Source organism: Notamacropus eugenii, chromosome 3 (genome assembly GCF_028372415.1).
Source record: "Notamacropus eugenii isolate mMacEug1 chromosome 3, mMacEug1.pri_v2, whole genome shotgun sequence".
Lineage (NCBI taxonomy): Eukaryota > Metazoa > Chordata > Mammalia > Diprotodontia > Macropodidae > Notamacropus > Notamacropus eugenii.
In genome coordinates, this window is record NC_092874.1 from 180223078 (window position 1) to 180247890 (window position 24813).

The window sequence follows — 24813 nt, forward strand, 5'->3', positions numbered from 1 at the left end:
TGATTTTCAGTATTTCAGTATTTGCTATTTAATTGAAGATTTTTAATTTGTTCTTTTTCTAGTTTGTTTTTTTTGTTGTTGTTACATGTCCAATTCATCAATCTGTTATTTCTCTATTTTATTGATGATAAAAATTTAGAGATATAAATTTTCCCCTAAGTACTACATTGGCTATATCCCATAAATTTTGGAATGTTGTCTCATTGTTGTCATTCCCTTTAATGAAATTATTGTTTCTATGATTTGTTCTTTGACCTACTCATTCTTTAGGATTAGATTATTTAGCTTTCTAATTAAATTTTATCTTTCTACTGCCCCTTATTGAATGTAATTTTATTGTATTATAATCTACAAGGTATGTATCCATTTAGTATTTCTTCTTTTTTGTATTTGATTGTGAAACTTTAATGCCCTAATACATAGTCAATTTTTGTACAGCTGTATGGCTGAGAAAAATATATATTCCTTTCTGTTCCCATTCAGTTTTCTCCAGAAATCTAGCATATCTAACTTTTCTAGAATTCTCCTTAACGTTTTTCTTAATTAATTTTTGGTTAAATTTCTCTAGTTCTGGTTGAGGTCCCTCATTAGTATAGTTGTATTATCTATTTCCCTCTGTAACTTATTTAACTTCTCCTTTAAAAATTTAGATGCTATACCATTTGGTGCATATATGTTTAGTATTGATACTATTTCTTTATCTATTATGCCTTTTAGCAAGATATAGTTTCTTTCCTTATATCTTTTAATTAGATCTATTTTTACTTTTGTTTTATCTGAGATTGTGATTGCTATCCTTTTTTTTTTACTTCAGCAGAAGCATAATAGATTCTGCACCAGCCCCTTATCTGTATGTGTCTGTGCTTCAGATGTACTTTTTGTAAATGGTATATTGTAGGATTCTGATTTTTAATCCATTCTGCCATCTGCTTCTATTTTATGGATGAATTTATCCCATTTAGGTTTATAGTTATGATATCTGTGTATTTCCTGTATTTTCCTCCACCCAATTTTTCCTTTGTTTATCCTTCTCTCTCTCTCTCTCTCTCTCTCTCTCTCTCTCTCTCTCTCTCTCTCTCTCTCTCTCTCTCTCTCTCTCGTCGCTTCCCATAAGTTCTTTACTTCTGATTACCACCTTCCCCAATCTGCCTTCCTTTCTGTTGGTTCCCCACACTCTTTTCCTTTTCCCAGTTCATTTTTATATTCCTATAGGGTAAGATGGATTTCTATATCCAAGCAAGTATATATGTTATTCCCTCTTTCAGCCAATTTTGATGAAAGTAAAGTTCAAGCTTTGCTTGCCACCCCTCCCCCAACTTCTCCTCCACTGTGATTGCTCTTTCACACCATTTTTGTGAGATAATTTACCCCATTCTAACTCCCCTGTCCCTCTTCTCCTAATGCAGTCATTTTTCTCACCCCTTGATTTTGTTTTTTTGAATATCATCCCATTATAATCATCTCACACCTACACTGTCTTTCTATATATACTCCTTCTAATTGCCCTAATAGTGATAAAGTTCTTAAGAGTTATAGCTATCATCTTACCATGTTGGAATATAGAGAGTTTAGCCTTATTAAATCTCTTCTATTTTCTCTTGTTTCTTTTTCAATTTTTTGTTTCTCTTGAGTCTTGTATTTGAAGATCAGATTTTCTATTCAGCTTTGGTCTTTTCATCAGGAATGCTTGTAAGTTCTTTATTTCTGTAAATATTGATATTTTTTTCTCCCTGAAGAATTATACTCAGTTTTTCTGGATAGATCTGATTTTTTATTGTAATGCCAATTCCTTTGCTTTCTGGAATATCATATCCCAAGCTTTTTGGTTCTTCATTGTAGAAACTGCTAAACCCTGTGTAATCCTGACTATGGCTCTGTGATATTCAAGCTGTTTCTTTCTGGATACTTGCAGTATTTTCTTCTTGATCTGAGTGCTTTGAAATTTGGCTTTGATATTCCTGGGAGTTTTCATTTTGGGATCTCTTTCAGGTGATGATCAGTGGATTCTTTCAACTTCTATTTTGCCCTCTTGTTCTGGGATATTAAGGCAGTTTTCCTTGATAATTTCATGATACATGCTGTCAAGACTCTTTTTTGATCATGACTTTCAGGTAGTCCAATAATTTTTAAATTATCTCTCCTGAATCTGTTTTCCAGGTCAGTTGTTTTTCCAATGAGAAATTTCACATTTTCTGTTTTTTTATTTGGATTTTGTTTATCATTTCTTGATGTCTCATGGAGTCACTAGCCTCCACTTGCCTAATTCTAGTTTTTAAGGAATTATTTTCTTCAGTGAACTTTTGTATATCTTTTTCCATTTTTTGAGTTTTTTACCAACCTGTTGACTTTTTTCATGATTCTTTAACATTACTCTCATTTCTTTTTCCAATTTTCTTCTACTTCCCTAATTTGCTTTTTAAAATACTTTTTAAGCTCATCCAGCAGTTCTTTTTGAGCCAGAAATGAATTTATATTTTTCCTTGAGACTTTAGATGTAGTCATTTTTACACTGTTGTCCTTTTCTAAGTTTGTGCCTTCATCCTCCCTGTCGCCATGGTAATTTTCTGTAGTCAGTTCTTTTTTGTTATTGTTTTTGCTCTTTTTTCTGCCTATTTTTTGACTTTCTACTTTTATGTGTGAGCTAGACTCTGCTCTTGCACTGTTCTAAGGTGCTTCTGCCAGGGTTCAAGGCCTTGGTAGTGGCTTTTACTGGGCTTCAGGGTCAAACTGCTAGCTTGCTCTGAATGGGGAGGCCTCCCTGCTGGTTTGTATTGGGGGTGAGGCCTCTCTTTTGGCCTGCACCAGAGGTGGGGCCTCTCTGCTAGCTGATCCCAGGGATAGGGTCTTGCTGTTGGCCTACTTCAGGGATTAGGTCTCACTGTTGGCTTGCTGTGTATGTGGGGCCTCTCTGCCAGCTGACCCCAGGGGCAAAGTCTTGTTACTGGCCTACCTCAGGGATGAAGTCTCACTGTTGGCTTACTGTGTAGATAGGGCCTCTCTGCCAGCTCACCTCAGAGGCAGCGTCTTGCTGCTGGCCTTCCCCAGGGGTGAGGTCTCACTCTTAGACTGCCCGGGGACAGTATCTCTTGCTGTTGGCTGGCCCAGGGGTGGAACCTCACTACTGGTCATCAATGTGGGCTTGGCCTTGCTGGTGGCCAGCACTGGGGGTGGAATCTCACTGGTTGCTTGCATTGGGGGTGGGGCCTTGCTGTGCTGGTGGTGTAGAACTGTTGACTTCCCTCTGAGTTGCTGGCCTACACAGGGGCAGGGCCTCACTGGTGGATAGCCCTGGGACTCAGAGCCTTGCTGCTGGACCCCCTGTGGTGTGACTTGCTGCCCTACCCTCCAACCTCAGTGAGACACACCTTTCCTGCTGTGTTGGTAACCTGCTTCCTCACTCCTAAATTGGTTCTGAGGTATTCTTTGGTGGGGAATTTGGGAGGGCCCAGGGAGTTCCTGCCTCACTCCACCATCTTGGTGCTAGAAGTTCCAGAAAACTTCCTTAAGAAAAGAAAGGGAGCAGAGCTTATTTAAGATTTACATTTTGCAGGGCAAATTGGGGCAGACTGGTTGCCTTCTCTTACTTCCCATAGCAAACAAAGATATATTTGTAGAGATTCTGATATATATTTTAATTTGAAAGAAAAGAACTGAGATGTACTACTGCTTCAAATCAATAACATTATTGCTTAGTAGCACCAAAATTTCAGGATGATTATTCTTCTAGTGACATCATTTATATGAACCAGTTCTCCCCAAGATATACAGTAACACATCACTAAGAATATTCACCAGATGTCACTTCATAACTACAGGTTTAAGGCTTTAAATTCTCATTGAGGAGATAGTTTTATATTGATCATAAGATATGTGAATTATATAATGTTGCATTATAGTTGGGAAAAGATGTAAATTACTGCTTTTTTTTCTTCTTTTTATTTGTCGGACTCTTGGACTCTACTTCCTTTGGAAAGTTAGTGACAGCCTCTCTGTCCCTGTGCTCCAGAAACCACACACTGCAGTCTTTACACCTCAGCCCAGTATGTTAGGAGATGGGGAGGACTACTTTCACTCTTTGTTCTTGGACTCAAAGAGACGTCTCAGGCTTTCCGGATTCCCAGATAGAAATAAAACTTTGTCTCCAGATGAGGCCAACATATCTAAATCCAGGTACATGTTCTTGTTTGAAACTGGTAACATTTAATTTAAAGGTTCATTCATATGATTGCAGTTGAACGGCAGAAACTGGCAGGAAATTGACTTAAACCAGAAGTCCTCATTTTTCATTGTCACTGATTTATTCCATTGCCATAAGTTGTATTCTTTACCTCTTTTACAAAGCAGCAAACTGAACATGAATGGTGTATTTTAACTTGATAAAATATGCCAGATTAACCAAAGATTAAAACAACGACAACCTAAAGTACAGGCAGTTCAGTTGTCCAAGGGCCACTTATCTAGTTGGTGGATTATTCAGGCCCATTCCTCCCCTTATTTTACTGTTCTTTGGCCTTTCTCACCTTCTTGATGCTTGTAAAAATGACCTAAAGCAGGAAGAGAGAAAAGTGGCCTTTTTTCAAACCACTGTAGTGTGATGATTACTAGAACTCTTATAAAAAGTTTGATCAGAAAGGAGATTGAAATGATAAGAAATAACATCAGCTATATCAAATAAGGCCTGATTATGTAGAATCTTAAATTTAGATTTATATTGATTCAGATTTAATGTGGTAAAAAAAAATAGTATGCCATTGACAGTTTCAAAGCATGAAATGACATGAATAAACTGAGGCTAAAGGATGATTTTTTTCTGTCAGTGTTGTGCAGAATGGATTAGAGGAGAAGAAAGATGAGTCAGAAAGGCTACTTTATTAATCTGGTTTCAGGGAGGTAAGAACATGGACTAGGATGGTAGTGGTGAGAAGAGACAGTGAAAAATGTGAGCAGTGTTTCAGAGGAAAAATGGACAGTAGTTAGTGATATAAGAAGAATGAATCATAGATAACTTTACCATTTCAAATCTGAGTAAGTGGGTGAATGCAGGCAACATCTGATAGAAATTGTGAGTTTAGAAGAGGAAATACTAGTTAATTCTGTTTTAGGACATCTTAGTTTTAAAGTAGTTGGAGATTTCAAATGAGAATATGGGAGTGAATAGAAAACTTTAGGAGTTAACAGTGTAGAGATAGTTAACCATGATTATGGATGAATTCTCCAAGGGTAGTCATAGAGAAAGTAATGCAGATGTTTTCATAAACTCCAACCTATGTAAATACCCAAAGAATGGAAGTAACAGGTTTGATAGAAGTTTAATTCAGGTGAGATGCTAAAAGCTGTGTTTCTGTGGATAGTTATTCACTCTCCTTTCTCAGCATCTACAGAAGACTTACTCCTGGCTACATCATTCTTGACTTAGAGTACCCCAGGTCAATTGTGGGAATTGCTTTATGATGTTGGATCTGTTTTAGTTCAAGATTGAGAGTACAGGACAGAATGTTCTCTGGAGGGAAGATTCTGAGTTCCCTCTTGGAGGGGTGAGGATAGAGGGATGTGGTCAGGAAAAAAGAAAGGAGGAATTGGCAGGAAGGTTAGGAGATCCCCCCTACCCCTGCCAAGGCTATTGCCCCATATTAGATGGCTTCTAGATCTCCATGGTAAAGGATATCTTCCCATTCCCACCAGCACCCCCAAGGTACTAGGTATGTTCAGATAGGGAAGTAAAGCAAGACTGTGACTAGAAAGGGAAGCAGAATACAGAATTTACCTACCTATTCTAATTCTTTAGACATTTGAGACAAGCTGAGACCTTGTATGGATCTCTTAGGGCAGATATAATGCTCCCAATCTCACCATTAGTGAGACTGAATAGATCCTCTACCAAGTGCAACTTGAGCTCATGAGAAAATCTTGATCAGTCAACTGATTGTAAGTTTTAGGCAGGTACGAACCACTGGAACCAGTAGCTTGAAGGCAAATTCCAGGTAACAATCAACTGGTTTGCCATTACCTACAGAATAATAAGAAGCATCTAAAAGCAAATTAAAATAAGATTACTAGCATTGATCTGTCTTGGAAAACCTACCTAAAGCCAGAGTAATTAATGCAAAGGTGGCTATTTTACAAACGAGCATAGTAGCTGAAACATTTTAAGTACTCATTATTTTCCATTCAGAGGAGGAATGTTAATATAGTTATTGATCTCTTGTAATAAGTAAAAGATGGCATGTTTATAGAGAGAAAGAAAAGGACATTGGTAAGATAATGCCATCATGGTTCACCAGTTATATAAAGCTCTCACTGGTGCACACTATGTGTAGGGTTGCAGAGTTAAGAGGAGGGCATACAAGGAGGAACAGGTTACCTAATTCATTCTCTTAAAAAGAAAAGGTAATTTAGAAGTCTGCCTGACAAAAGATTGGCCCTATCTTCTTACATTGAAGTATTTGTCCATTTGTGAATTATTTCCCCATAGATTTAGGTATTTTTTCAAAAAGAAGGCAATTGAAATGATTAATTCTGATACTTAATAGGGAAGCCTCTTGATAAAGTAAATTATATTCAAACTTAATAAATTAACAGCACTTTTGAGTAATCAGAGGTTTAAGAAAAGCATACATATCAATGAACAGCATATATGAGTAATTAAAAAGTAGGCAAGACATTATAGTGGCTTTCTTATCTGTTTAAATACACAATTTATAAATTACTGATTATTATTCTGTGGAGAAATAACAAAAGCTTGTATTTGAAAAGGGACAAAAGAATCTCTTATAAAAAAACTTCACAAAGATGTTAACATTTATAAAGTAAAAGAATGGAATGATTCTTTCTCAATATGTCTAGAGAGGCATGTCATGATAATGAGTGTTCTCTTTCAAGGAAAGAAGTAGGTAGGCATTTAGTTTAATAAGAAATTGGCTATACCTAAATACTCCAAATTCGATAGATAGACGGATAGATAGATAGATAGATAGATAGATAGATAGATAGATAGATAGATAGATAGATAGACAGACAGACAGACAGACAGACAGACAGACAGACAGATAGATAGATAGATAGATAGATAGATGTGCATACATATATTATATATGCTATGTGTACATATATTATGTATATAGCACTGACAAAAAGTAAACAAAAAGCCTTAACTGTATCTCAGATCAAGAATATACACCCCCTTCTCAGTGTTTGTAAAAATGAACTTAAACATTTCTTTTGTTGAAAGTGTATTAGATTTTGCCAAGGACATGCATGATGAGATGGTAGGAAAGAACACTGAGCTAAAATAAAAATCCAGAGATTCAGTTTCTAGAACTAGTATAACCACCAGCTCAGTGAAGGATTTAGAGCAATTCAAAACTTCTGAGCCTCTCTTTTCTCATCTGTAAAATAAAGAGGTTGGACTAGATCAGGTATTCTTAACCTTTTTTTTAAAGTCATGTACCCCTTTGGCAGTCTTTGAAACTGTCTATGAAGTTCTTCTCCATCCAGAATAATATTTTTAAATTCATCAAAGAAAATATGTAAGATTACAAAAGAACCCAGGCTATGTTGGAGGTAGAATCTGTAGCCAGGGAAGAGATTTTCTTTTAGTGGAAAACTCTCCATCCTATGAAGCAAATGGCTTATGAAGTCACCACCTTGATCTTATTAGCACCACCTTTGGAACAACCCAGCTGAACAGTTTAGACTAGGGAAAAGGTCCTCAACTTAACAGGGTAATTTCAGCAAGTAACTCGGTCCATCACAACCTGTCATCAGGGTAAAAAGAAATACTAGCTCATTTTGTTATTTCTAGTTTTTAAAAGAATAATTCAATAAGAGAGATGGCAGCATAGAAAAGTTCTGGTTTTTTTAAAGTTCATTATCCTGACCCTCTTTTTACCCTATAGGAACTACATGGAGCAAGATAAAATAAGAAGAAATTTTCAAAACATTGATTTTATTAGTATTCTTAAAAATAAGTGTCACAGATAAATATGTTAAAATACAAATATCTTGGCTGAGATCATGTCATAAATCTATGGAGTGTTCAGAAAAAGACAACTTGTCTTTCTCTCATTAAAATTCTTATGAGAAAATCAGTCTGGGAAACTTTCTAGTGATGATAAGCCTAATATTCTGAGAGCTGAAAATATACACCTAAATACTTTGCCATTGTCTCACAAAGAAATCTGTCAAATGTTTATACCAGTCTATAACTTAATTTAAAGGCAGCTAAGTGGTACAGTGGGATAGAGTGCCCAGCCTAGAGTTAGGAAGACCACAGCTCAAAACTGGCTTAGGATACATGTTGGCTCTGCGCTCCTGGGCAAATCACCTAATCCTATTTGCCTCAGTTTCCTTATCTGTAAAATGAACTGGAGAAAGAAATGCCAAACTACTCCAAGAAAACCCCAAATGTAGTCACGTAAAATCAGACCCAACTAAACAATAACAAAAAATTATTTTCCACCTATAGCATAAAAATATTTTATATTTGTATGGTCCTTTCAACTTTAAATTTTTTCATATATATTTTCTCATTTTATCATCGTAGCAGCTCTGAAATTGTTATGATAGACATTGTTATCCCCATTTTTCTTTTTGTTTTATTTTGAGAGGTAGTTGGATTTCCCAGGGTCGCACAGCTAGTAAATGGTTAAAGATGGGTTTGGACTCAGGGTCGGTGTTCTATCCACTACCCTATCTAGTTGCCTCACTCCCATTTTTCAGATGAGAAAATAGACATGAATGAAATGTTTTAATGACAGAGTTTAGGCGGTTTCCTGACTTCCTACCCCAGGCTCTTTCCGGTAGAGTACAATACTTCTACTTTGAGGCTTTTATGCATAAGGAACTATATAACAGGAAATGAAAAAGGATAACAAATTAAAATAAATATGATCTCATGTTCCCAAAGTACATAAGAGAGACAACAATTTTGGAAAGGAAGGAGTCTTAAAGAAATTAAGGTATTTGCCTATGGTTACCTAACATCAGCATCTGAACTAGATTCAAGGTTTCTTTAATGTTATGTTTTGTCCTCTAAGATCAAAGAATTGCAGATTTAGATCTGGGAAAGGAGTCATAAGATCATAGATCCCAACCTGAAAGAGAGCTCAGGCCATTTAATCCCATTCCTTCATTTTACAGTTGAGGAAACTGAGGCCCAGAGAGGTTACACAGCTTGCCTAAGATCACTGGGGTGGCAAGTCATAGAGCCAGGATTTGAACCCAGGCACTTTGAACCCAGGATCTAAATATAATGCTCTTTCTACTGCCACATGCTGCATCCCTATAATAACTCACTTTTCTTGTATTTTTAAAGAACATACCAGCATCTTTTACTAGTCTACTATTAAATTGCTTTGGTCACAAATGGTATAACCTTTTAAAAGCATGTTATATTATTTTATAGTGCTCTTGGAGACATTAAAATAGCTGAAATAGGTGGCAATGGTTTGTTCGTGAAGATAATTAACTCTTCTCCTGAGAAAGAACTGGCAATTGGAGATCATATTCTCCAACAAAATGTGAATGGCCATGCAGTCTCTTACTATAAATTCCATCCAAATATTCGAATGCCAGCCAATGCTACAGTAACCGTGAGTATATGATATAAATATACTGAATAATATTTTGAAGAACTAATAATTTCATATTAATAATTCTATAATATTATAGAAGTGTAGAATTACCATGAAAGTCTCAAAAGTCACTTAGCAGATTCTTTACCCAAAGCATGAAATCTGTCTTCAACATCCACAGCAAGTTATCTGTCACTCTCTTTCTTGAAGGCCTTCAGTGACAGGAATTCTTGACTTCCTCAATCATCCCTTTCAGCTTTTAAACAGATCTAATTGTTAGGAAACATTTCCTTATATTAAGATGAAATGTGTTTCTCTATGTTTACTGCTCGTTGGTTCTAACTCCACTCTCCAATGTCCACTCTCTTACATGATAACCCTTTGATGAATAAGTTAAAATAGCCATCATCTCATATATCTTTATCTGAAACTTCATGAAACCCATATAATTTTTAGCATTATATAATCTATTCCAGGGATGAAGGCATCTATCATGTTCGCACTAAGTGTTGTCTTCCTCTGGCTACGTATTTCTAGTACCAAATTTCCTATAGCATTTTGTGAGGCCCCTCATCATCTTGGTCATACCTCTTTCTATTCACACCAGCTTTCAACATCTCTTCTAACATGTGATACCAGCACTGGTCAAAGTACTCCAATTGTGGGCTGCTCAGGCCAGGGCAGAATGAAACCATCCCTTCTCTTGCTGTCAGTTCTATTAGGCTCGTAACGTAGCATAAGATTTTATGTGTGTGTGTGTGTGTGTGTGTGTGTGTATGCATGTAGGTGCAAACACACACATATAGGGTTTTGTTAGGCTATCTCATTATCATGATGACTAATCTTGATAGTTTACTAAAATCATTTTTTTCACATGAACTGCTTTTTAGCCATTTCTCCTCAATCATACCATTGTATAATTGATTTTTTTAGCTTACGTGTATAACTTTGCATCAAATTTCTTTGCCATTAAATGTCATCAAGTAAGAATCTACCCAAAGTTTTGGGATATAAAGATCTTTGGGGATCCTGAATTTTTTTTTATATAATGGTAGCTTTTACTTTTTATATCACCTTCTTTCCCTATATGTCCTTCCCCACCTCTCACTCCCTGAGAGGGATCTTTTATGAGGAAAAACAAAGAGAAAATGAAAGCTACAGCTCACATCAACTGAGTCCAATAGTGTGTGTAAATGTTCCTTATCCATGGTTTCCTACCTCTATTTAAAAAAAAAAAAGAGCAAAAGGTATATTTTGATATCTTTGCTTCTGGGCTAAGCTCAGCCATTATAATTACAAAACGTTCCAGTTTTGTTTGCATCGTTGTAATTATTGTGCATATTACTTTCCTAGTTATGCTTGCTTTGTTTTATATCAGCTTATGCTTCCCTGAATTTTTCATATTCGTTGTTTCTTAAGATACAGTAATATTCGATTATATTCATGTATCAAAATTTGTATAGTCATTTCCTAATTGAAGGACATTTACTTTTTTTCTAGTTTGCTACCATAAAAGTACAATTGTATAAGTATTTTGATGTATGAGACCTGTCTCACCTTTGTGACATATAACTAGCAGTGATATCTCTGGGGGTCAATTTTTTAAATGATATTTTATTTTTTCCAATTACAAGTAAAGACATTTCTCAACATTCATTTTTTGAAATATTTTGAGTTCCAAATTTTTCTCCCTCCTTTCGTCCCTCCCTTCCCTCTCCCCTCCCCAAGACAGCAAACAATCCAATGTAGGTTATACATGTGCAATCATTTAAACATATTTCCACATTAGTCATGTTGTGAAGGAAGAAACAACAAAAGGAAAAAATAAAAAGAGCAAAATCATCTGCTTCAATCTGCATTCGCACTCCATCAGTTCTTTCTCTGGATGTGGATAGCATTTTCCATCATGAGTCTTTTTGGACTTGTCTTGGATCATTGTGTTGCTGAGAAGAGCTCAGTCTGTCATAGCTGATCATCGCGCAATGTTACTTTTTCTACGCACAATATTCTCCTGATTCTGCTCACTTCATTCAACATCAGTTCATGTAAGTCTTAAACAAATTTTTCTGAAATCTGTGAGCTCACCATTTCCTACAACACAGTAGTATTCCATTATATTCACATACCACAACTTGTTCAGCCATTCCCCAATTGATGGGCATCCCCTCAATTTCCAATTCTTTGCCATCACAAAAAGAATATAAATATTTTTGTACATATAAGTCCTTTTCCCTTTTTTATGATCTTTTTGGGATACAGACCTAATAGTGGCATTGCTGGATCAAAGGGTATACATGGTATGATTGCCTTTTGGGCATAGTTTCAAATTGTTCTCTAAAATAGTTGAATCAGTCCCTTGGGGTCATGTTCTTAACATAATTCTAAATTGCTTGTCAGAAAGGCTAGACTAGTTCATAGCTCTCCCAACAATGTATTAATCTTTCCACAACCTTGCCCCTAGCATTGATGAGTCCCATAGTTTGCCTTTTTTGCTAATTTTCTGGATGTAAGCTGAAACAAGTTTTTTTTAAACATTTTCATTTCTGATATTAGTAATTTGGAGCAATATTTCATATGGCTGTTAATCACTTGTAGGTCTCTGTTCACATATGTTGACCACTTATCCTTTAGAAAATGACTCTTGTTCATATGTTCAGTTTATAGCTTGGATTTCAGACCTGTATCAGAGATCCTGGATGCAAAGGTTTTTCTTCCCAGTTGACCAGTTCCCTTCTTAATTCTAACTGCATTGATTTTTCTCATTTAAATTTTTCAGTTTTATACAACTGAAATTATCTATTTAATCTTTTATGATTATCTATATCCTTTGTCTCTCCTAGGCATAGCTGTGAAAAGGTACTTGATCTGGTGCTGTTTAAATTCTTTTTTATGATAATCAGATTACATAGATTCTGATTCTGTTGTCTGATATGTTTGTTTCTAACATTGTATCACTCACAGATTTGATAAGGATATGGTTTATGCCTCATTCAAGTCATTGAGGGAAATGTTGAAATGACCACAGACAACAGGACTAGCACCTCAGGTGTGAGGACTTACTGAGCCCTTCTCGGGTCTGCTCTTCTGCCTTTGGTGTCCTCCTGGCACTGAACTCTGACCTGTGGTTCTAAGAAGCTGTAGCATGCACAGTGGCCACACCCTGGTAAATAATCTTGGCAGACAGGTTAAACCAGGTTGAGGGTAATCATTGGGTCTTAAACCCTTTGGTGAATTAGGGTGATGTCTACCTAAGCATGTAAAGATGTCTCCCAGAAGAATGGGCAGATGAGAATAATTTGTTCCAGTGGTCATGAAGGCAGCTGAAAGCAGGTACTGGGAAGCATTTATAACTTGGTCAAACATCAAAGATGCCAAAGTCATCCACTGCATCCCTGGCCATAGCCAGTTGTCTTGACTTTTGTCTTGCCACTGGACTTCAATGACTCTGGAAGACAGAATGAGACTGACAAACTTTATATAATTTTGCCTCACTTAAATCCAATTCATGAACTAATCAAGGCATCACACTGTGATGTCATTGGTTCTCTTTGAAAATGAAGGATAAATAGCATTTCATTATTCCACTTAAGTCCTCTCTTTAGGTTGAAATTGGATTTTGTCATTCAGCTAGTTCTGAATTCATATAACTGTATTATCCTCCAGTCTATTCACTGCTAGGTGATACAGTGGATAGAATGCCAGGCCTGGAATCAAGAAGATTCATCTTCCTCAATTCAAATCTGGCTTTAGGCACTGCTTGCTTTATGATCCTGGGCAAGTCACTAATTCTGTTTCCCTCAGTTTCCTTATCTATAAAATGAGCTGGAGAAGGAAGTGGCAAACCACTCCAATATCTTTGTCAAGAAAACCCCAAATGGGGTCACAAAAAGTAAGACACAACTGAAATAACTGAACAACAAATCCTCAGATCCCTATCTCCCCATCTTGTCTGCACGGATGAAAAATTTTATTAAATGTTGTAGCATTTTCCTGATCTACCATGCTACTAAACCTGTCAAAAAAGGAAATAAAGTTAGCATAGCAGAATTTATTCTGAACAGAACTCATAGTAGTGCTTCATCATAACTGCTTCTCCTTCTGAGTATTCACTAACCATCCTTCAATAATGCATTCTAGAATTTTCACAGAGGTTGATGTTAAATTTACTGCCCTATAATTTGAAGTATCTCTCTTTTTTTTCATTTTTGAAAATTGGGCCATTAGCCTACCTACAATTTCACATGTTTCCCATTCTCTATGATTCCTCATGTCATAACTCATAGTCACACAGTGCTTTAAGGTCTAAAAATCATTTTCCTCATAATATAACTGCATTAGTGTAAGTATCATTATCCTCCTTTTACAAATGAGGAAACTGAGGCCCCAAGGTCAACCTGTGACTACTCCAATCATGAATTAGTTAAGTAAGACTAAACACATGGATTGATATAATTCCTCTTCAGTAAAAATCTTAACTCATGAATATTCATCAGCAATTCTAGCTGTTTCCTCTACCATTTTGGGTGAAAGGGCTTAATCTCACCATCCGTTTTCTTTAGCTGTCCTGGCAGCATGAAACATGAAACTACCAGCACATGATCACTTCTTTCTCTCTCCATTGCTTCTTATCCAAATGTATTCTACAGTGTTTCTTCCACTCAAATTCATGGCTTTTCACAAAGGTGAATTAACTTCCTAAAGCACAGACCTACCCTTTATCTAATTATTTTTTCCTTTTTAAATGTGTCTGTGACCTTGAATGGGCTATTTTCTGTGACTCAAATCCCTTCTTACCTCCACCTCTTAGCACCTCTTCTCCTATCCTTCTTCCAATGTCATACCTGCTGAGCTCTCTAATGCCTGGTTTAGCAGCCATATCTGAATTCTCTTCTTCTTCCCCTTTACTTTTCAGTTAACTCTTAATTACAAGCATCATTTGATGTGTAACATCCCTGAATATGAGCCTGTTCATTTAACAAACATTTTCAGAATGTCTGTTGGGTATGTGTAGTCACATACAGAATTTAGGTAAGATATAGCCCTGCCTCTCTATGTCTTAATTTAAGGTCCAGAAAGCTGCATCCCATTCTCTGAAGCAGTTTTCGAAACCAGCTGTTGACTTCCTATATCCTTCCTTCTGGTCCAAAATCCCTGGCTTCACTTGGTAACAGGAATGAAAATAATACCCTCATGCCAAAATTCTCCAGTTTCTTGGTGAAGTCTTCATAAATTCCAAGGATTATTTCAGAGTTCTCCCTGATGACACATTTCATGCCCACTTGAAGAGTACATGGCAGTCTTCAGACTTGATCCATTGCTAAATGTTTTCTGGCACATTTCAGATGTCTCTATTTATGAAGGATAGTTTATCTCCAGACTGAATATGATAAGTGAACTGTCACTTCCTCACCTTTAGTGGAAAGTTACCTCCTACAACAATACACATCTTCTTCCTGGAGCAGTGGTAGCTCTTTATACTTTTGATGTCATCTATTGATATCTCACTTCCTGAGAAGGTTGTAACAGTAAGCACCTTAACATACACAGGGGGGCCTGCTATCACAGGTTCTTAGATCTGCATTCATAAAAGGAAAGGCAACTTTTGAGGGTTAACAATCACTTTAATCAAGCACAGGTATCAGAGAAAATCAAAATCAAAATTTCAGAGAAATCAAAAATCAACAGACAGTGCTTCCAAACTGCCTGCCCATTAACATACATACATCTTTACCAGAAAGGGAAGTACCAACATCTGGGTTTTCAAAAAGCAGCGGCTGCTTAGCAACTTCCCAGAGTCTCATCTGGCACACAGACCTTCTTCCAAAAACTAGGCCCCCAAAGTAAAACCTTACCCTCAGAGTATTTACACACTTTTCAGAGCCAGAGGGCATAATCCTCTGACCCAGTGCCTCCATAGAAAAAACAAAAGGCAATTGGGACTCTCCTATAAAACAACTCCCCTAATCAAGCTTCCCTCAATGGGCAGGTCCATCAATGGGTGGGGAAGATCTTTTTTAATCACACTATTCAATCAGAGGCACTTTTAGTAAAACAGAACCAACAAAAGATTCTAATTTGATCGCCATCACGAAGATCTAGCTTCAACTCAATAGCCAAGAAAATCCCTTCATCCTGCCAAAAGATTGATCTTGCCATTGAGGTTTCACTGCTCTGTTCTCTGGATAAATGCTAATATTTGTAGTAGATTGCCAGTTTTCATTCCATATCTCTGTAATGTCTTCATATGTAATGTTTTATTAATAATTTTTAGGTTACATTAATGATTAATTAGATGAACAATAACATATAGATCTCCTCCCCACCCCCCCGCCCAAAAAACTTTAGTGCAGAAAGTACTCTGCACTTTAGGTCCGAGGTAACTCGGACCTAACAAGAGAATCAAGAAGTTCATTTACTCAGTTGATATCTGTTGTTGTTTTTTTTTTCCTGTTTCCTGCAGGTTTGGGCAGCATCATCCCAGGTAAAGCATCAGCCACCATCAGATTTTCTTTGGAAGGAACAAGACAAGTTTATAACAAGTCCCAACTGTACAACCATCCTGTGTAAACCTAATGGTGAAGTCAGTGCTGAATTCTTAACAGTTGATTATAGCTTGATATATATAGAACTCCTGATGTCCCCTAATCCCTTTGGCTTACCAGGTTATTTTGTCATATTTAAAAATTTAGCAAGAAACACAACTAAATACAATCATAGATTCAGGCAGATCAGCAGCACCTGCTCTCCAGCACCAAATGTGTCAAAATGGGATAAAGAGCATATGGAGCAGAAAAAGTCCTGAACTTGAAATCAGAAGAGCTGAGTTCAAATCCCTGTATAATCTTGGTCAAGTCACTTAACAGTGTAATAGGAATTTTATGATGTGGAGTGTGCAGTGGGTGGCAATGAGGACTATGGATAATGCCTGGACATCTACCCACCATATTATCAATGATATTTAGGTTCAGGGTAGAGAAATACAGAAGGAAAAAATGAGAATGGGAGGTAGAATTCATTATTTCAGGCCTTTTCTGTGCTATCTTTGTCCCTGGTAGCTAGTGAAAAAAAAATACCTAATCGAATAATAAATGGGTGAAGGGTTTTGTGGCTACTGTAAAAATCCTGTCTTTCTGTCTCACTTACAGTCTGATTTACTTAATCACATTGCAGTAGGTGAGTAAGAATTTCCTTTGAGATTCATAGATTTGTAGAGTTCATCCAGGAAAAGGGTGAGGAACCTGCAACCTCAAGGTCACATGTGAACTTCTAGGTCCTTGGGTGTAGCCTTTTCACTGAGTCTAAGTTTTACAGGAAAAAGCCTTTTATCAAGAGGATTTGTTCTGTGAAAGTTGTATTCAGCCAAAGGGCCTTGTGGGCACTTGAGGACCTAGAAAGTTATATGTGACCTCAAAGCCACAGGTTCCCCACACCTAATTTACGCCAACCCCCTATAATATGTAGAAATTCCCTCCACAATATTTCTGATAATGATTCTCTTAGTCTACTTTAAACTCCTTTATTGATAGGGAACCCACTGCCTAATGAATGTTACAGCACATTTATTTATTTTATTTTTTCAGAAAAATCTAAATTTAGAAAACAGTGATTTTTAATATGTCAAAGCTCTTTGTCTCGGTGGCATGAGAACTCTCTCCATACACAGATTTCAACCTTTCCATAACTTAGTGAATAAATAATAGAGAGATATCTGAAACTTAGGGCAGTTAAGTGACTTGCCCATTGTCACATTAACTAATCATAATTGGAGACTGGATTTGAACTAAGATCCTCTTGCCTGCAAGTCCAGAACTTTCATTGATCATGCCAGAAGTAAGATCTAACAAAATGAGTTATCAAATATATTGAATGTATGTTGATATATATATACATATATATATAAAACTCAGTATATTGAGTTATCAATATATTGAAATTGATACTAGTTCAAGGTAATGAGGGTGGGCAATTTTAAGAGAGAATTGGCTATGAAGACTGCTATTGAACAGACTAGGCTGTAGCCAGTCTGTACTACAGTATAGAATTTTGAAAGCCTGGTGCAAATCAGAGAAATAAAGAAGTAGTTCCCTCTCAGCAACTTAGGGAATCTAGGTTTCCCTGTCATCTTGACCATCTGTTCTGAGTCTCCATAAAGGACCTCATTGCTTCGTTTAACTCTCAGGGTAACATGGATGTACCCCATAAAATGTAAAGGTGGGGGTTCTCACCAGCTTCCTCTGTAGAGGGCTACAGAAATGGCCAGTGCAAGGAATCAGGGTCCCAAGTATTCACCAAGGAACTTGCCTGTTCCTATAACCAGTGACACTAGGTAGTCTTTTATCAGGTTTCATGCACTTCTCTTTAGCGCTCTTTATAAGGTTACACAAATTTCCTATTATTTCTGTAAGCTATTATTTGAATCCCCAAGATAAGGATAAGGAGGCATGAAGAGAGCTTGTTATTTTCCTAAGGCAACAACCTAGAAATTCTTTGCTGAACCTGGAGGACAACCCAAGAGGACATTGTTTCCAAACAGGCCAACAGAACTCTCTTCTTCTCTTTCATTGTTTACTGCATCTTAATTATACATTGTACTTAAATATCTCCTTTCATTTGAAGATTCCAAGCACTTTGGAATCTCTACTTAGAGATTCTAGATTTTTCTTTTACAGATGTCGGCACAGAGACTTTAAGTTACTTTTTCAGAGATGGAGAGGCCCAGATCAGAGCTCCTCTTGGAAGAGGTCTCAGTTACTAGTACTGATGCTTCTGATACAAACTATATGTTCTATACATAGATGATATATATATATTTACATATATGTGTGTATTCTTGAGCCATATTTTAATGCTTATACTCAGAGAGAGTCAGCTGTTTCCTGTGTATTCTTATTTACCCAAATTTGGGTAGAAAATTATCTAAGAAGTGATAAAGATGAAGCAAAGTGCAAAAATTGTTATAGTCCTTTTACATCCACAAGGGAATCATAGCACCATAGAAATTCATTTGGGGGTGGGAGGCAAAGGGGAGGAAACCTAGAAATCATGTCAATCACAACCATAGAATTTAGAGCTAAAATTTTTAAGTGTTAAGATTGAATTAGCTTTTTGGCTACCCTATTATACTGTTGACTCATATTGAATTTACTGTCCACTAAAACCCCAGGCCTTTTTCAGATAGACTTATGGCTAGTTTGGTTGGTTGTTATCCTTTGTTTTTGAAGAGGACCAAAATGATATCACCATGATAAAGTGAAATTTCAGTGTGTCCGACTGTGGCTGAGCAGACCAATATGAGCTCAGAATGCTCTACTACAGGTTAGGCACAGATAGTCCCTATCAATTTTTGGTGTGGGTACTCCAAATATGCACTTCCTCTGTTTACTTTATGTTGTCTCAATTCTGCTTTGCTCAAAGAGCATAGCACCTTTTCTGATGCGGGCACCCCATGCTGAGCAGTCCTGTGCCAGTGTCTCCCATGTTGCACAGTCAAATCCAAAGTTCTTGAGAGAGACTTTGAGAGTGTCCTTGTATCACTTCTTCTGACCACTATGTGATCGCCTGCCCCATGTGAGTTCTCCATAAAAGTCTTTTTGGTAAGCATATATTTTGCATTCGAATAATGTGGCCAGCCCATTGGAGTTGCACTCTCTGAAGCATAGTTCGAATGCTTGGCAGTTCAGCTCAAACGACTTCAGTGTCTGGTACCTTATCCTGCCAGGTGATCCTCAGAATCTTCCTAAGACAGTTCAAATGGAAGCAATTCAGTTTCTTGGCATGGCACTAGTAGACTGTCCATGTTTCACAGGCATACAACAATAAGATCAACACAAAGGCTCTGAAGACCTTCAGTTTGGTAGTCAGTCTAATGCCTCTTCTCTCCCAAACTTTTCTTTGGAGGCTCCCAAACACTGAGCTAACTCTGGCAACACATGCATCAACTTCATTGTCAATGTGTACATCCCTGCAAAGTATACTACCAAGATAAGTGAACTTATCCACAGCATTCAGAGCTTCTCCATTTGTTGTAATCAATGGTTACACATATGGATGCGATGGTGGTGGCTGAAAGAGCACCTGTGTTTTCTTGGTGTTAATTATTAAGCCAAAATTAGCACAGGCAGCAGAAAATTGATCCATACTTTGTTGCATCTCAGTGTCAGAGGCTGCATTGAGTGCACAATCATCTGCAGACAGAAAATCATGTACCAACACTTCCTCCACTTTGGTCTTGGCTTGTAGCCTTTTCAAATTGAAGAACTTATCATCAGGATGGTAGTTGACCTTGATGCTGTGTTCATCCTCATTGAAAGCATTTGACAACATGACTGAAAGCATCATGCTAAAAAGCATGGGAGCAAGCACACAGCCCTGTTTTACTCCATTAGTGACTGGGGAGACATGAGAACATCGTCCACTATCCAAAACCTAGGCAAACATGCCATCATGAAATTGATGTACAATACTGATGAACTTCTCTGGGCAGCCAAATTTTGACATAATTTTCCGTAAGCACTCATGACTAATAGTGTCAAAGACCTTGGTCAGATCTACAAATGTTGCGTACAGACCTCTGTTCTGCTCCTCGCATTTCTCCTGGAGTTGTCAGGCAGCAAACAACATATCATCTGTTCCTTGGCCCTTTCTGAAGCCACACTGGCTCTCAGGTATACGACTGTCTTCCAGGTGAAGAATCAGCCTATTAAGGAGGACTCTGGCAAGAATTTTGCCAGCAATGACTAAGAGAGAGACCTCCCCTGTGATTGTCACAAGACAATCTATTCCCTTTACCTTTATAGAGATGGACAATGGAGGCATCCATGAACTCCTAAGGGATAACTTCCTCTTTCCATATAATCTGGAACATTTCAGTCAGCTTTTGTACGAGCAATGGTCTCCCTACCTTGTAAATCTCAGCTGGAAAAGAGGCAGTAACAGGTGCTTTGCCACGTGAAAGCACCTAATGGCCCTCAAAATCTCTTCTTCAGTTGGAAGTTCAGCTATGGAGGGATTGACTCCAACGTGAGGTAAACAGTCAGTGACCTCAGCATTGATTGATGATGGTCTGTTGAGAACACTATGGAAGTGTTCAATCCATCTCTCTAGGATCATGTCCTGATCACTAATCAATACGGCTCCATCAGCACTTAGTAGTTGTGATGCACCATAGGTTTTTGGTCCATAAATAACTTTTAGGGAATCATAAAAGCATTTTGGATTGTTACTATCATCATAAAACTGAATTTCATCTGCCTTCTTACTGAGCCAAGTATCCTGCATCTCTCTAAGCTTTGCTTGAACTTTGCTTTTGATGGAATTAAATGCTGCCTTCTTAGAGGTAGATAAACTATCCTGTCAGTATAACCTGTGGAGTTCTCATTTTTTGTTTAGCAGCATCTGAATTTCCTCATCATTTTCATTAAACCAGTTTTGGTGTTTGCGAGTGTTCTGACCCAGATGAGCAAAAGCAGTGCTGTGCACCAAATCTCTGAGAGCTGCCTACTCCTTTTCTGCTCCACTGTTGCCAACTGTGTGTTGGCTCAACCTTCCCTCCAAGTCATCAGCAAACTGTTCACACTCAGAGAAGAGCTCTAATTTGTTGACATTGATTCTTCTGGTAGTCATTTTGCCTTGAGGAGTGGTATTTTTGATGAATGCGAATATTTAGCTTGAAAAAGATAAGTCTATACTCAGTCAAGCACTCTGCACCACACATTGCCTTTGTCACTCTCACATCTTGTCTGTCTCTTCTCCTTATAATCACATATTCTATTAGATGCCAATGTTTGCTGCAAGGGTGCATCCATGAAGTTTTATAGCATTTAGGTAAATGGAAAACAGTGTTGGTGATAAGAAGGTCATGTGATGCACAAGTCTTTAGCAGCAAATGACCATTGCTGTTGCTCTTTCCAACTCCATTCCTCCCTACGACTCCCTGCCAAGTCTGGTAGTCTGAGCCTACTCTAGCATCAAAGTCACCCAGAATTATAAACTTGTCCTCTTTTGGCATATTGATGATAAGGGTCTCTAGGTCTTAATAAAATTTTTCTTTGACCTCATCAGGGCTTGTCATGGTGGGAGCATAGGCACTGATGATGGTGGCATGGCGTTTTCCTACAAGTGGCAATCTCATTGTCATGAGCCTGTCATTCACTTCTTTTGGCAGGCATACAAGCTTGCTGATTAGTTTTGATTGTAAAACCCACGTCAGCTTTATGGCACTCCCCTTCACTGTGCCCACTTCAGAAAAATGTGTATCCAGCTACAACTTCAGTAAGCTGGCTTTCATTTACCAACCTTGTTTCACTCAGGCCTGCTGTTTGGGTGCGATACTAGTTAAGTTCTCTTGCAACAAGAGCAGTTCGTCTTTCAGGTCTACTGGTTTTGTGTTGTCTATAAGTGTGCGTACATTCCATGTGCCGATGGTGAGCGGAATCATCTTTGCAGATGTTTTTGTACATTTTGTACATTTTTTTGTGTTTTGACTGCGTATTGGGATTCCCCACCTGCTGCAGTAATCAGGCCAGGGTTGGGTAAGCAGACAATGTTTAGAACACCTTTTCTATCCCCTTCCTCACACCAAGAGGTGTGCAGTGTGATCCTTAAAAGGCTGCTCAGACACCCAGGGGGCTGCTAAGTCCCACTGCTGCTTCTGGTGAGAAAAGATTCTATGGCCTGGGCTGCCTACGTGCAGGGTTGTGACTACAGGTCCCAGTGTATCCACACCTACTGCTTCATCACTTGCCTGTCACTGCAGGACTTTGAGGCGTAATAGTAAAATGGTATGGGTGATGTCTTTTGATTCATGGGTAAATTGGATTTAAGTGAGGCAGAGTTGCACGAAGTTGTCAGCCTCATTCTCTCCTCCAGAGCCATCATAGTCCAGTGGCAGGACAGAGTCAAGACGGCTGGCAATGATTCAGGGTGCAGTGGATGACCCTGGCATCTTCTGTGTCTAACCAAGCTCTAAGCACTCCATGTCACCTTCTTTAACTGCCTTAATGGCTGTTGGAACAGATTGTTCTCATCCTCCCATTCCACCGGAGGAAGTCTTCATGTGCTTGGGGTAGATACCCCCAATTCACCAATGGGTTTGAGACCCCTTGGTTACCCTCAACCTGATTTGGCCTATCTACCAAAATGGTTTACTGGAGTATGTCCACTGCACATGCTGCAGCTTCTTGGAGCCACAGGTGAGAATTGGGTGGAACAGGTGAACACCAAAGGTGGAAAGAGCCCCAAAAAGGGCTTGGTAGCCATTACACCAAGGTACTGGTCCTCTCTGAACACACCCTACAACCCTATGGCTAGTTTACATACCCCTGATCTCATACTTGCAAAATTGATCATTTGAACCCAAGTGTTTGGGTTCAAAATGTTGAATTTCATCTTACCAGATTTGGGCCAACATTCTAGCCTGTCAAAATTTGTTGAATCTTGATTTTATCATCCAGTGTGTTAGCTAACCTTCCTAACATTGTGTCATTTGCAAAGTTAATAGTATAATTATATAAATTCCAAATTGGTTGAATGACTAGACTGGAAGGGCAGTCATTGTCAGCTTGGCAATTGGTCTCTACTACAGTGCCCAAGGGATCTGCAATTGGCCTTGTGCTGTTTACCATTTTTATCACAACTTCATTAAAAAGACATAGAAGGCTTGCTTATCACATTTTCAGATGACATAAGGCTAGGAAAGATAGCTCATAAACTGGATAATGAAATTAGTATTTAAAATATGCTGACAGACTAGAACATTAGACTGAAGCTAGTAAATTAAGTAAAATATAATAGGGATAAAAGTTTTACATTTGTTTTTAATAAATTGACTTCACAAATGCAAAATGGAGGAGGCATAATTAGATAGGAATTGTGTGAAAAAAACATCTGGGTTTTTCTGTGGATAGAAAGTTTGATGTAAATAAATTGAAATGAAAGGGAAAAAAAGAAAACTAATGTGATCATGAGCTGCTCTAAGAGAAGTAGATCTTCTGGGGATAAAGAAATGATTGTCCCACAGGATTCTGCTGCAGTCAGATCACATGTGGACTGTTGTGTTCATTTCTGGGCACAGCAGTTTAAGCAGAACATTGAGAAGCTGGAGGGTAATTGGAATAATAAAGGGCCTTGAGTTTACAAGTCATATGAGGATCATTTGAAAATCTGGATATGTTTAACCTGGAAATGTGAAGGTTTTGGTTGGCGTTACAGGAATTGCTGAAATCAAGTATTTATGGGGCTATCAAGTAGAAAATATATTCAATTATTACATTGACATATATTATATATATTTGTTTACAATTCAGGTCAGAAACAGATGCAATGGGAAGAAGCTGTCAAGAGGAAAATTTAGACTTGACATTAGGAAAAATATAACTAGTTCTAATTGGGATGTAGGAGGTTCCCTTGAGTAGAGGTCTTCAAGAAAAAGCAGAATGACCACTTGTCAGATCAGACATTAGAGTAGGATATTTCTTTTCAGCTATGGGATGGACTAGATGACTACTGAGATCCTATCTAACTCTAAAATTCTGTGATTCTTTAAACTTGATTAGCATGCTAGCTATGCTTTTATCCAGGTCATTGGTAAAAGTGTTTAAACAGCACAGGACCAAGCATCACACCATAAACGGTTACTTCTTCAGATCTGGCTATTTATCCAGTTCCAAAATCATACAACTCTACTGTTATTTAATCCACATCTGTTTTATCCATGAATAGCATGAGAGTCTTTATAAAATTCTTTGTTTTGTAGTATCTCAGTTTCTTCTTCTGTTTAGAAGAAACAAAATACCCTTTATGACAGGGGGTCTTGTGGCAGCATTGTTAAAAATGCTATAGGAAATGAAAATGTGACTTAGAAAGTAGACACTAAACCTTAAAGTGCAATAGAAAAGTAAATTAAATTCACAACATTAAGAATCATATCGGGAAACATAATAATATTAGAAAACATAGGAAAAGGGTAAAACTTCTAGGTGCTATAGTGATAGAAAATGTATTCGTTGACTGAAACAGCATCCTAAAATTCCATCCTACAAATATTAAATACAGTGAACTGTGATCTCCAGTTTAGAGAACTAGTATTCGAACCAGGTTTCGATTTCCCAGAAGTTTAGTAATAAAGAAAAATTCAGTTCAATTCAGCAAGCATTTATTAAGGGTGGTCTTGGCACTATGTGCCAGCCATTGTTCTGAGTGTTAGAGATACAAAGACAAAATGAAACAGCCCCTGTTCTCAAGA

At 37.6% G+C, this 24813-nt stretch overlaps 1 protein-coding gene across 5 annotated transcripts in view; it reads left to right on the forward strand.

The window, feature by feature from the left end:
• Positions 1-24813, forward strand: part of LMNTD1 (lamin tail domain containing 1) — a 170129-nt gene that overhangs the window by 106804 nt on the left and 38512 nt on the right. For all 5 annotated transcript variants that reach the window (XR_011976991.1, XM_072653464.1, XM_072653463.1 and 2 more), the window contains exons 3-5: positions 3975-4170; positions 9404-9590; positions 16033-16152. Coding sequence is in view for 4 of the 5 variants with exons in the window: in XM_072653464.1 (XP_072509565.1) it covers positions 3975-4170; positions 9404-9590; positions 16033-16152 (503 nt within the window). In the remaining variant the exon portion in view is untranslated. The remainder of the gene's footprint in view (positions 1-3974; positions 4171-9403; positions 9591-16032; positions 16153-24813) is intronic.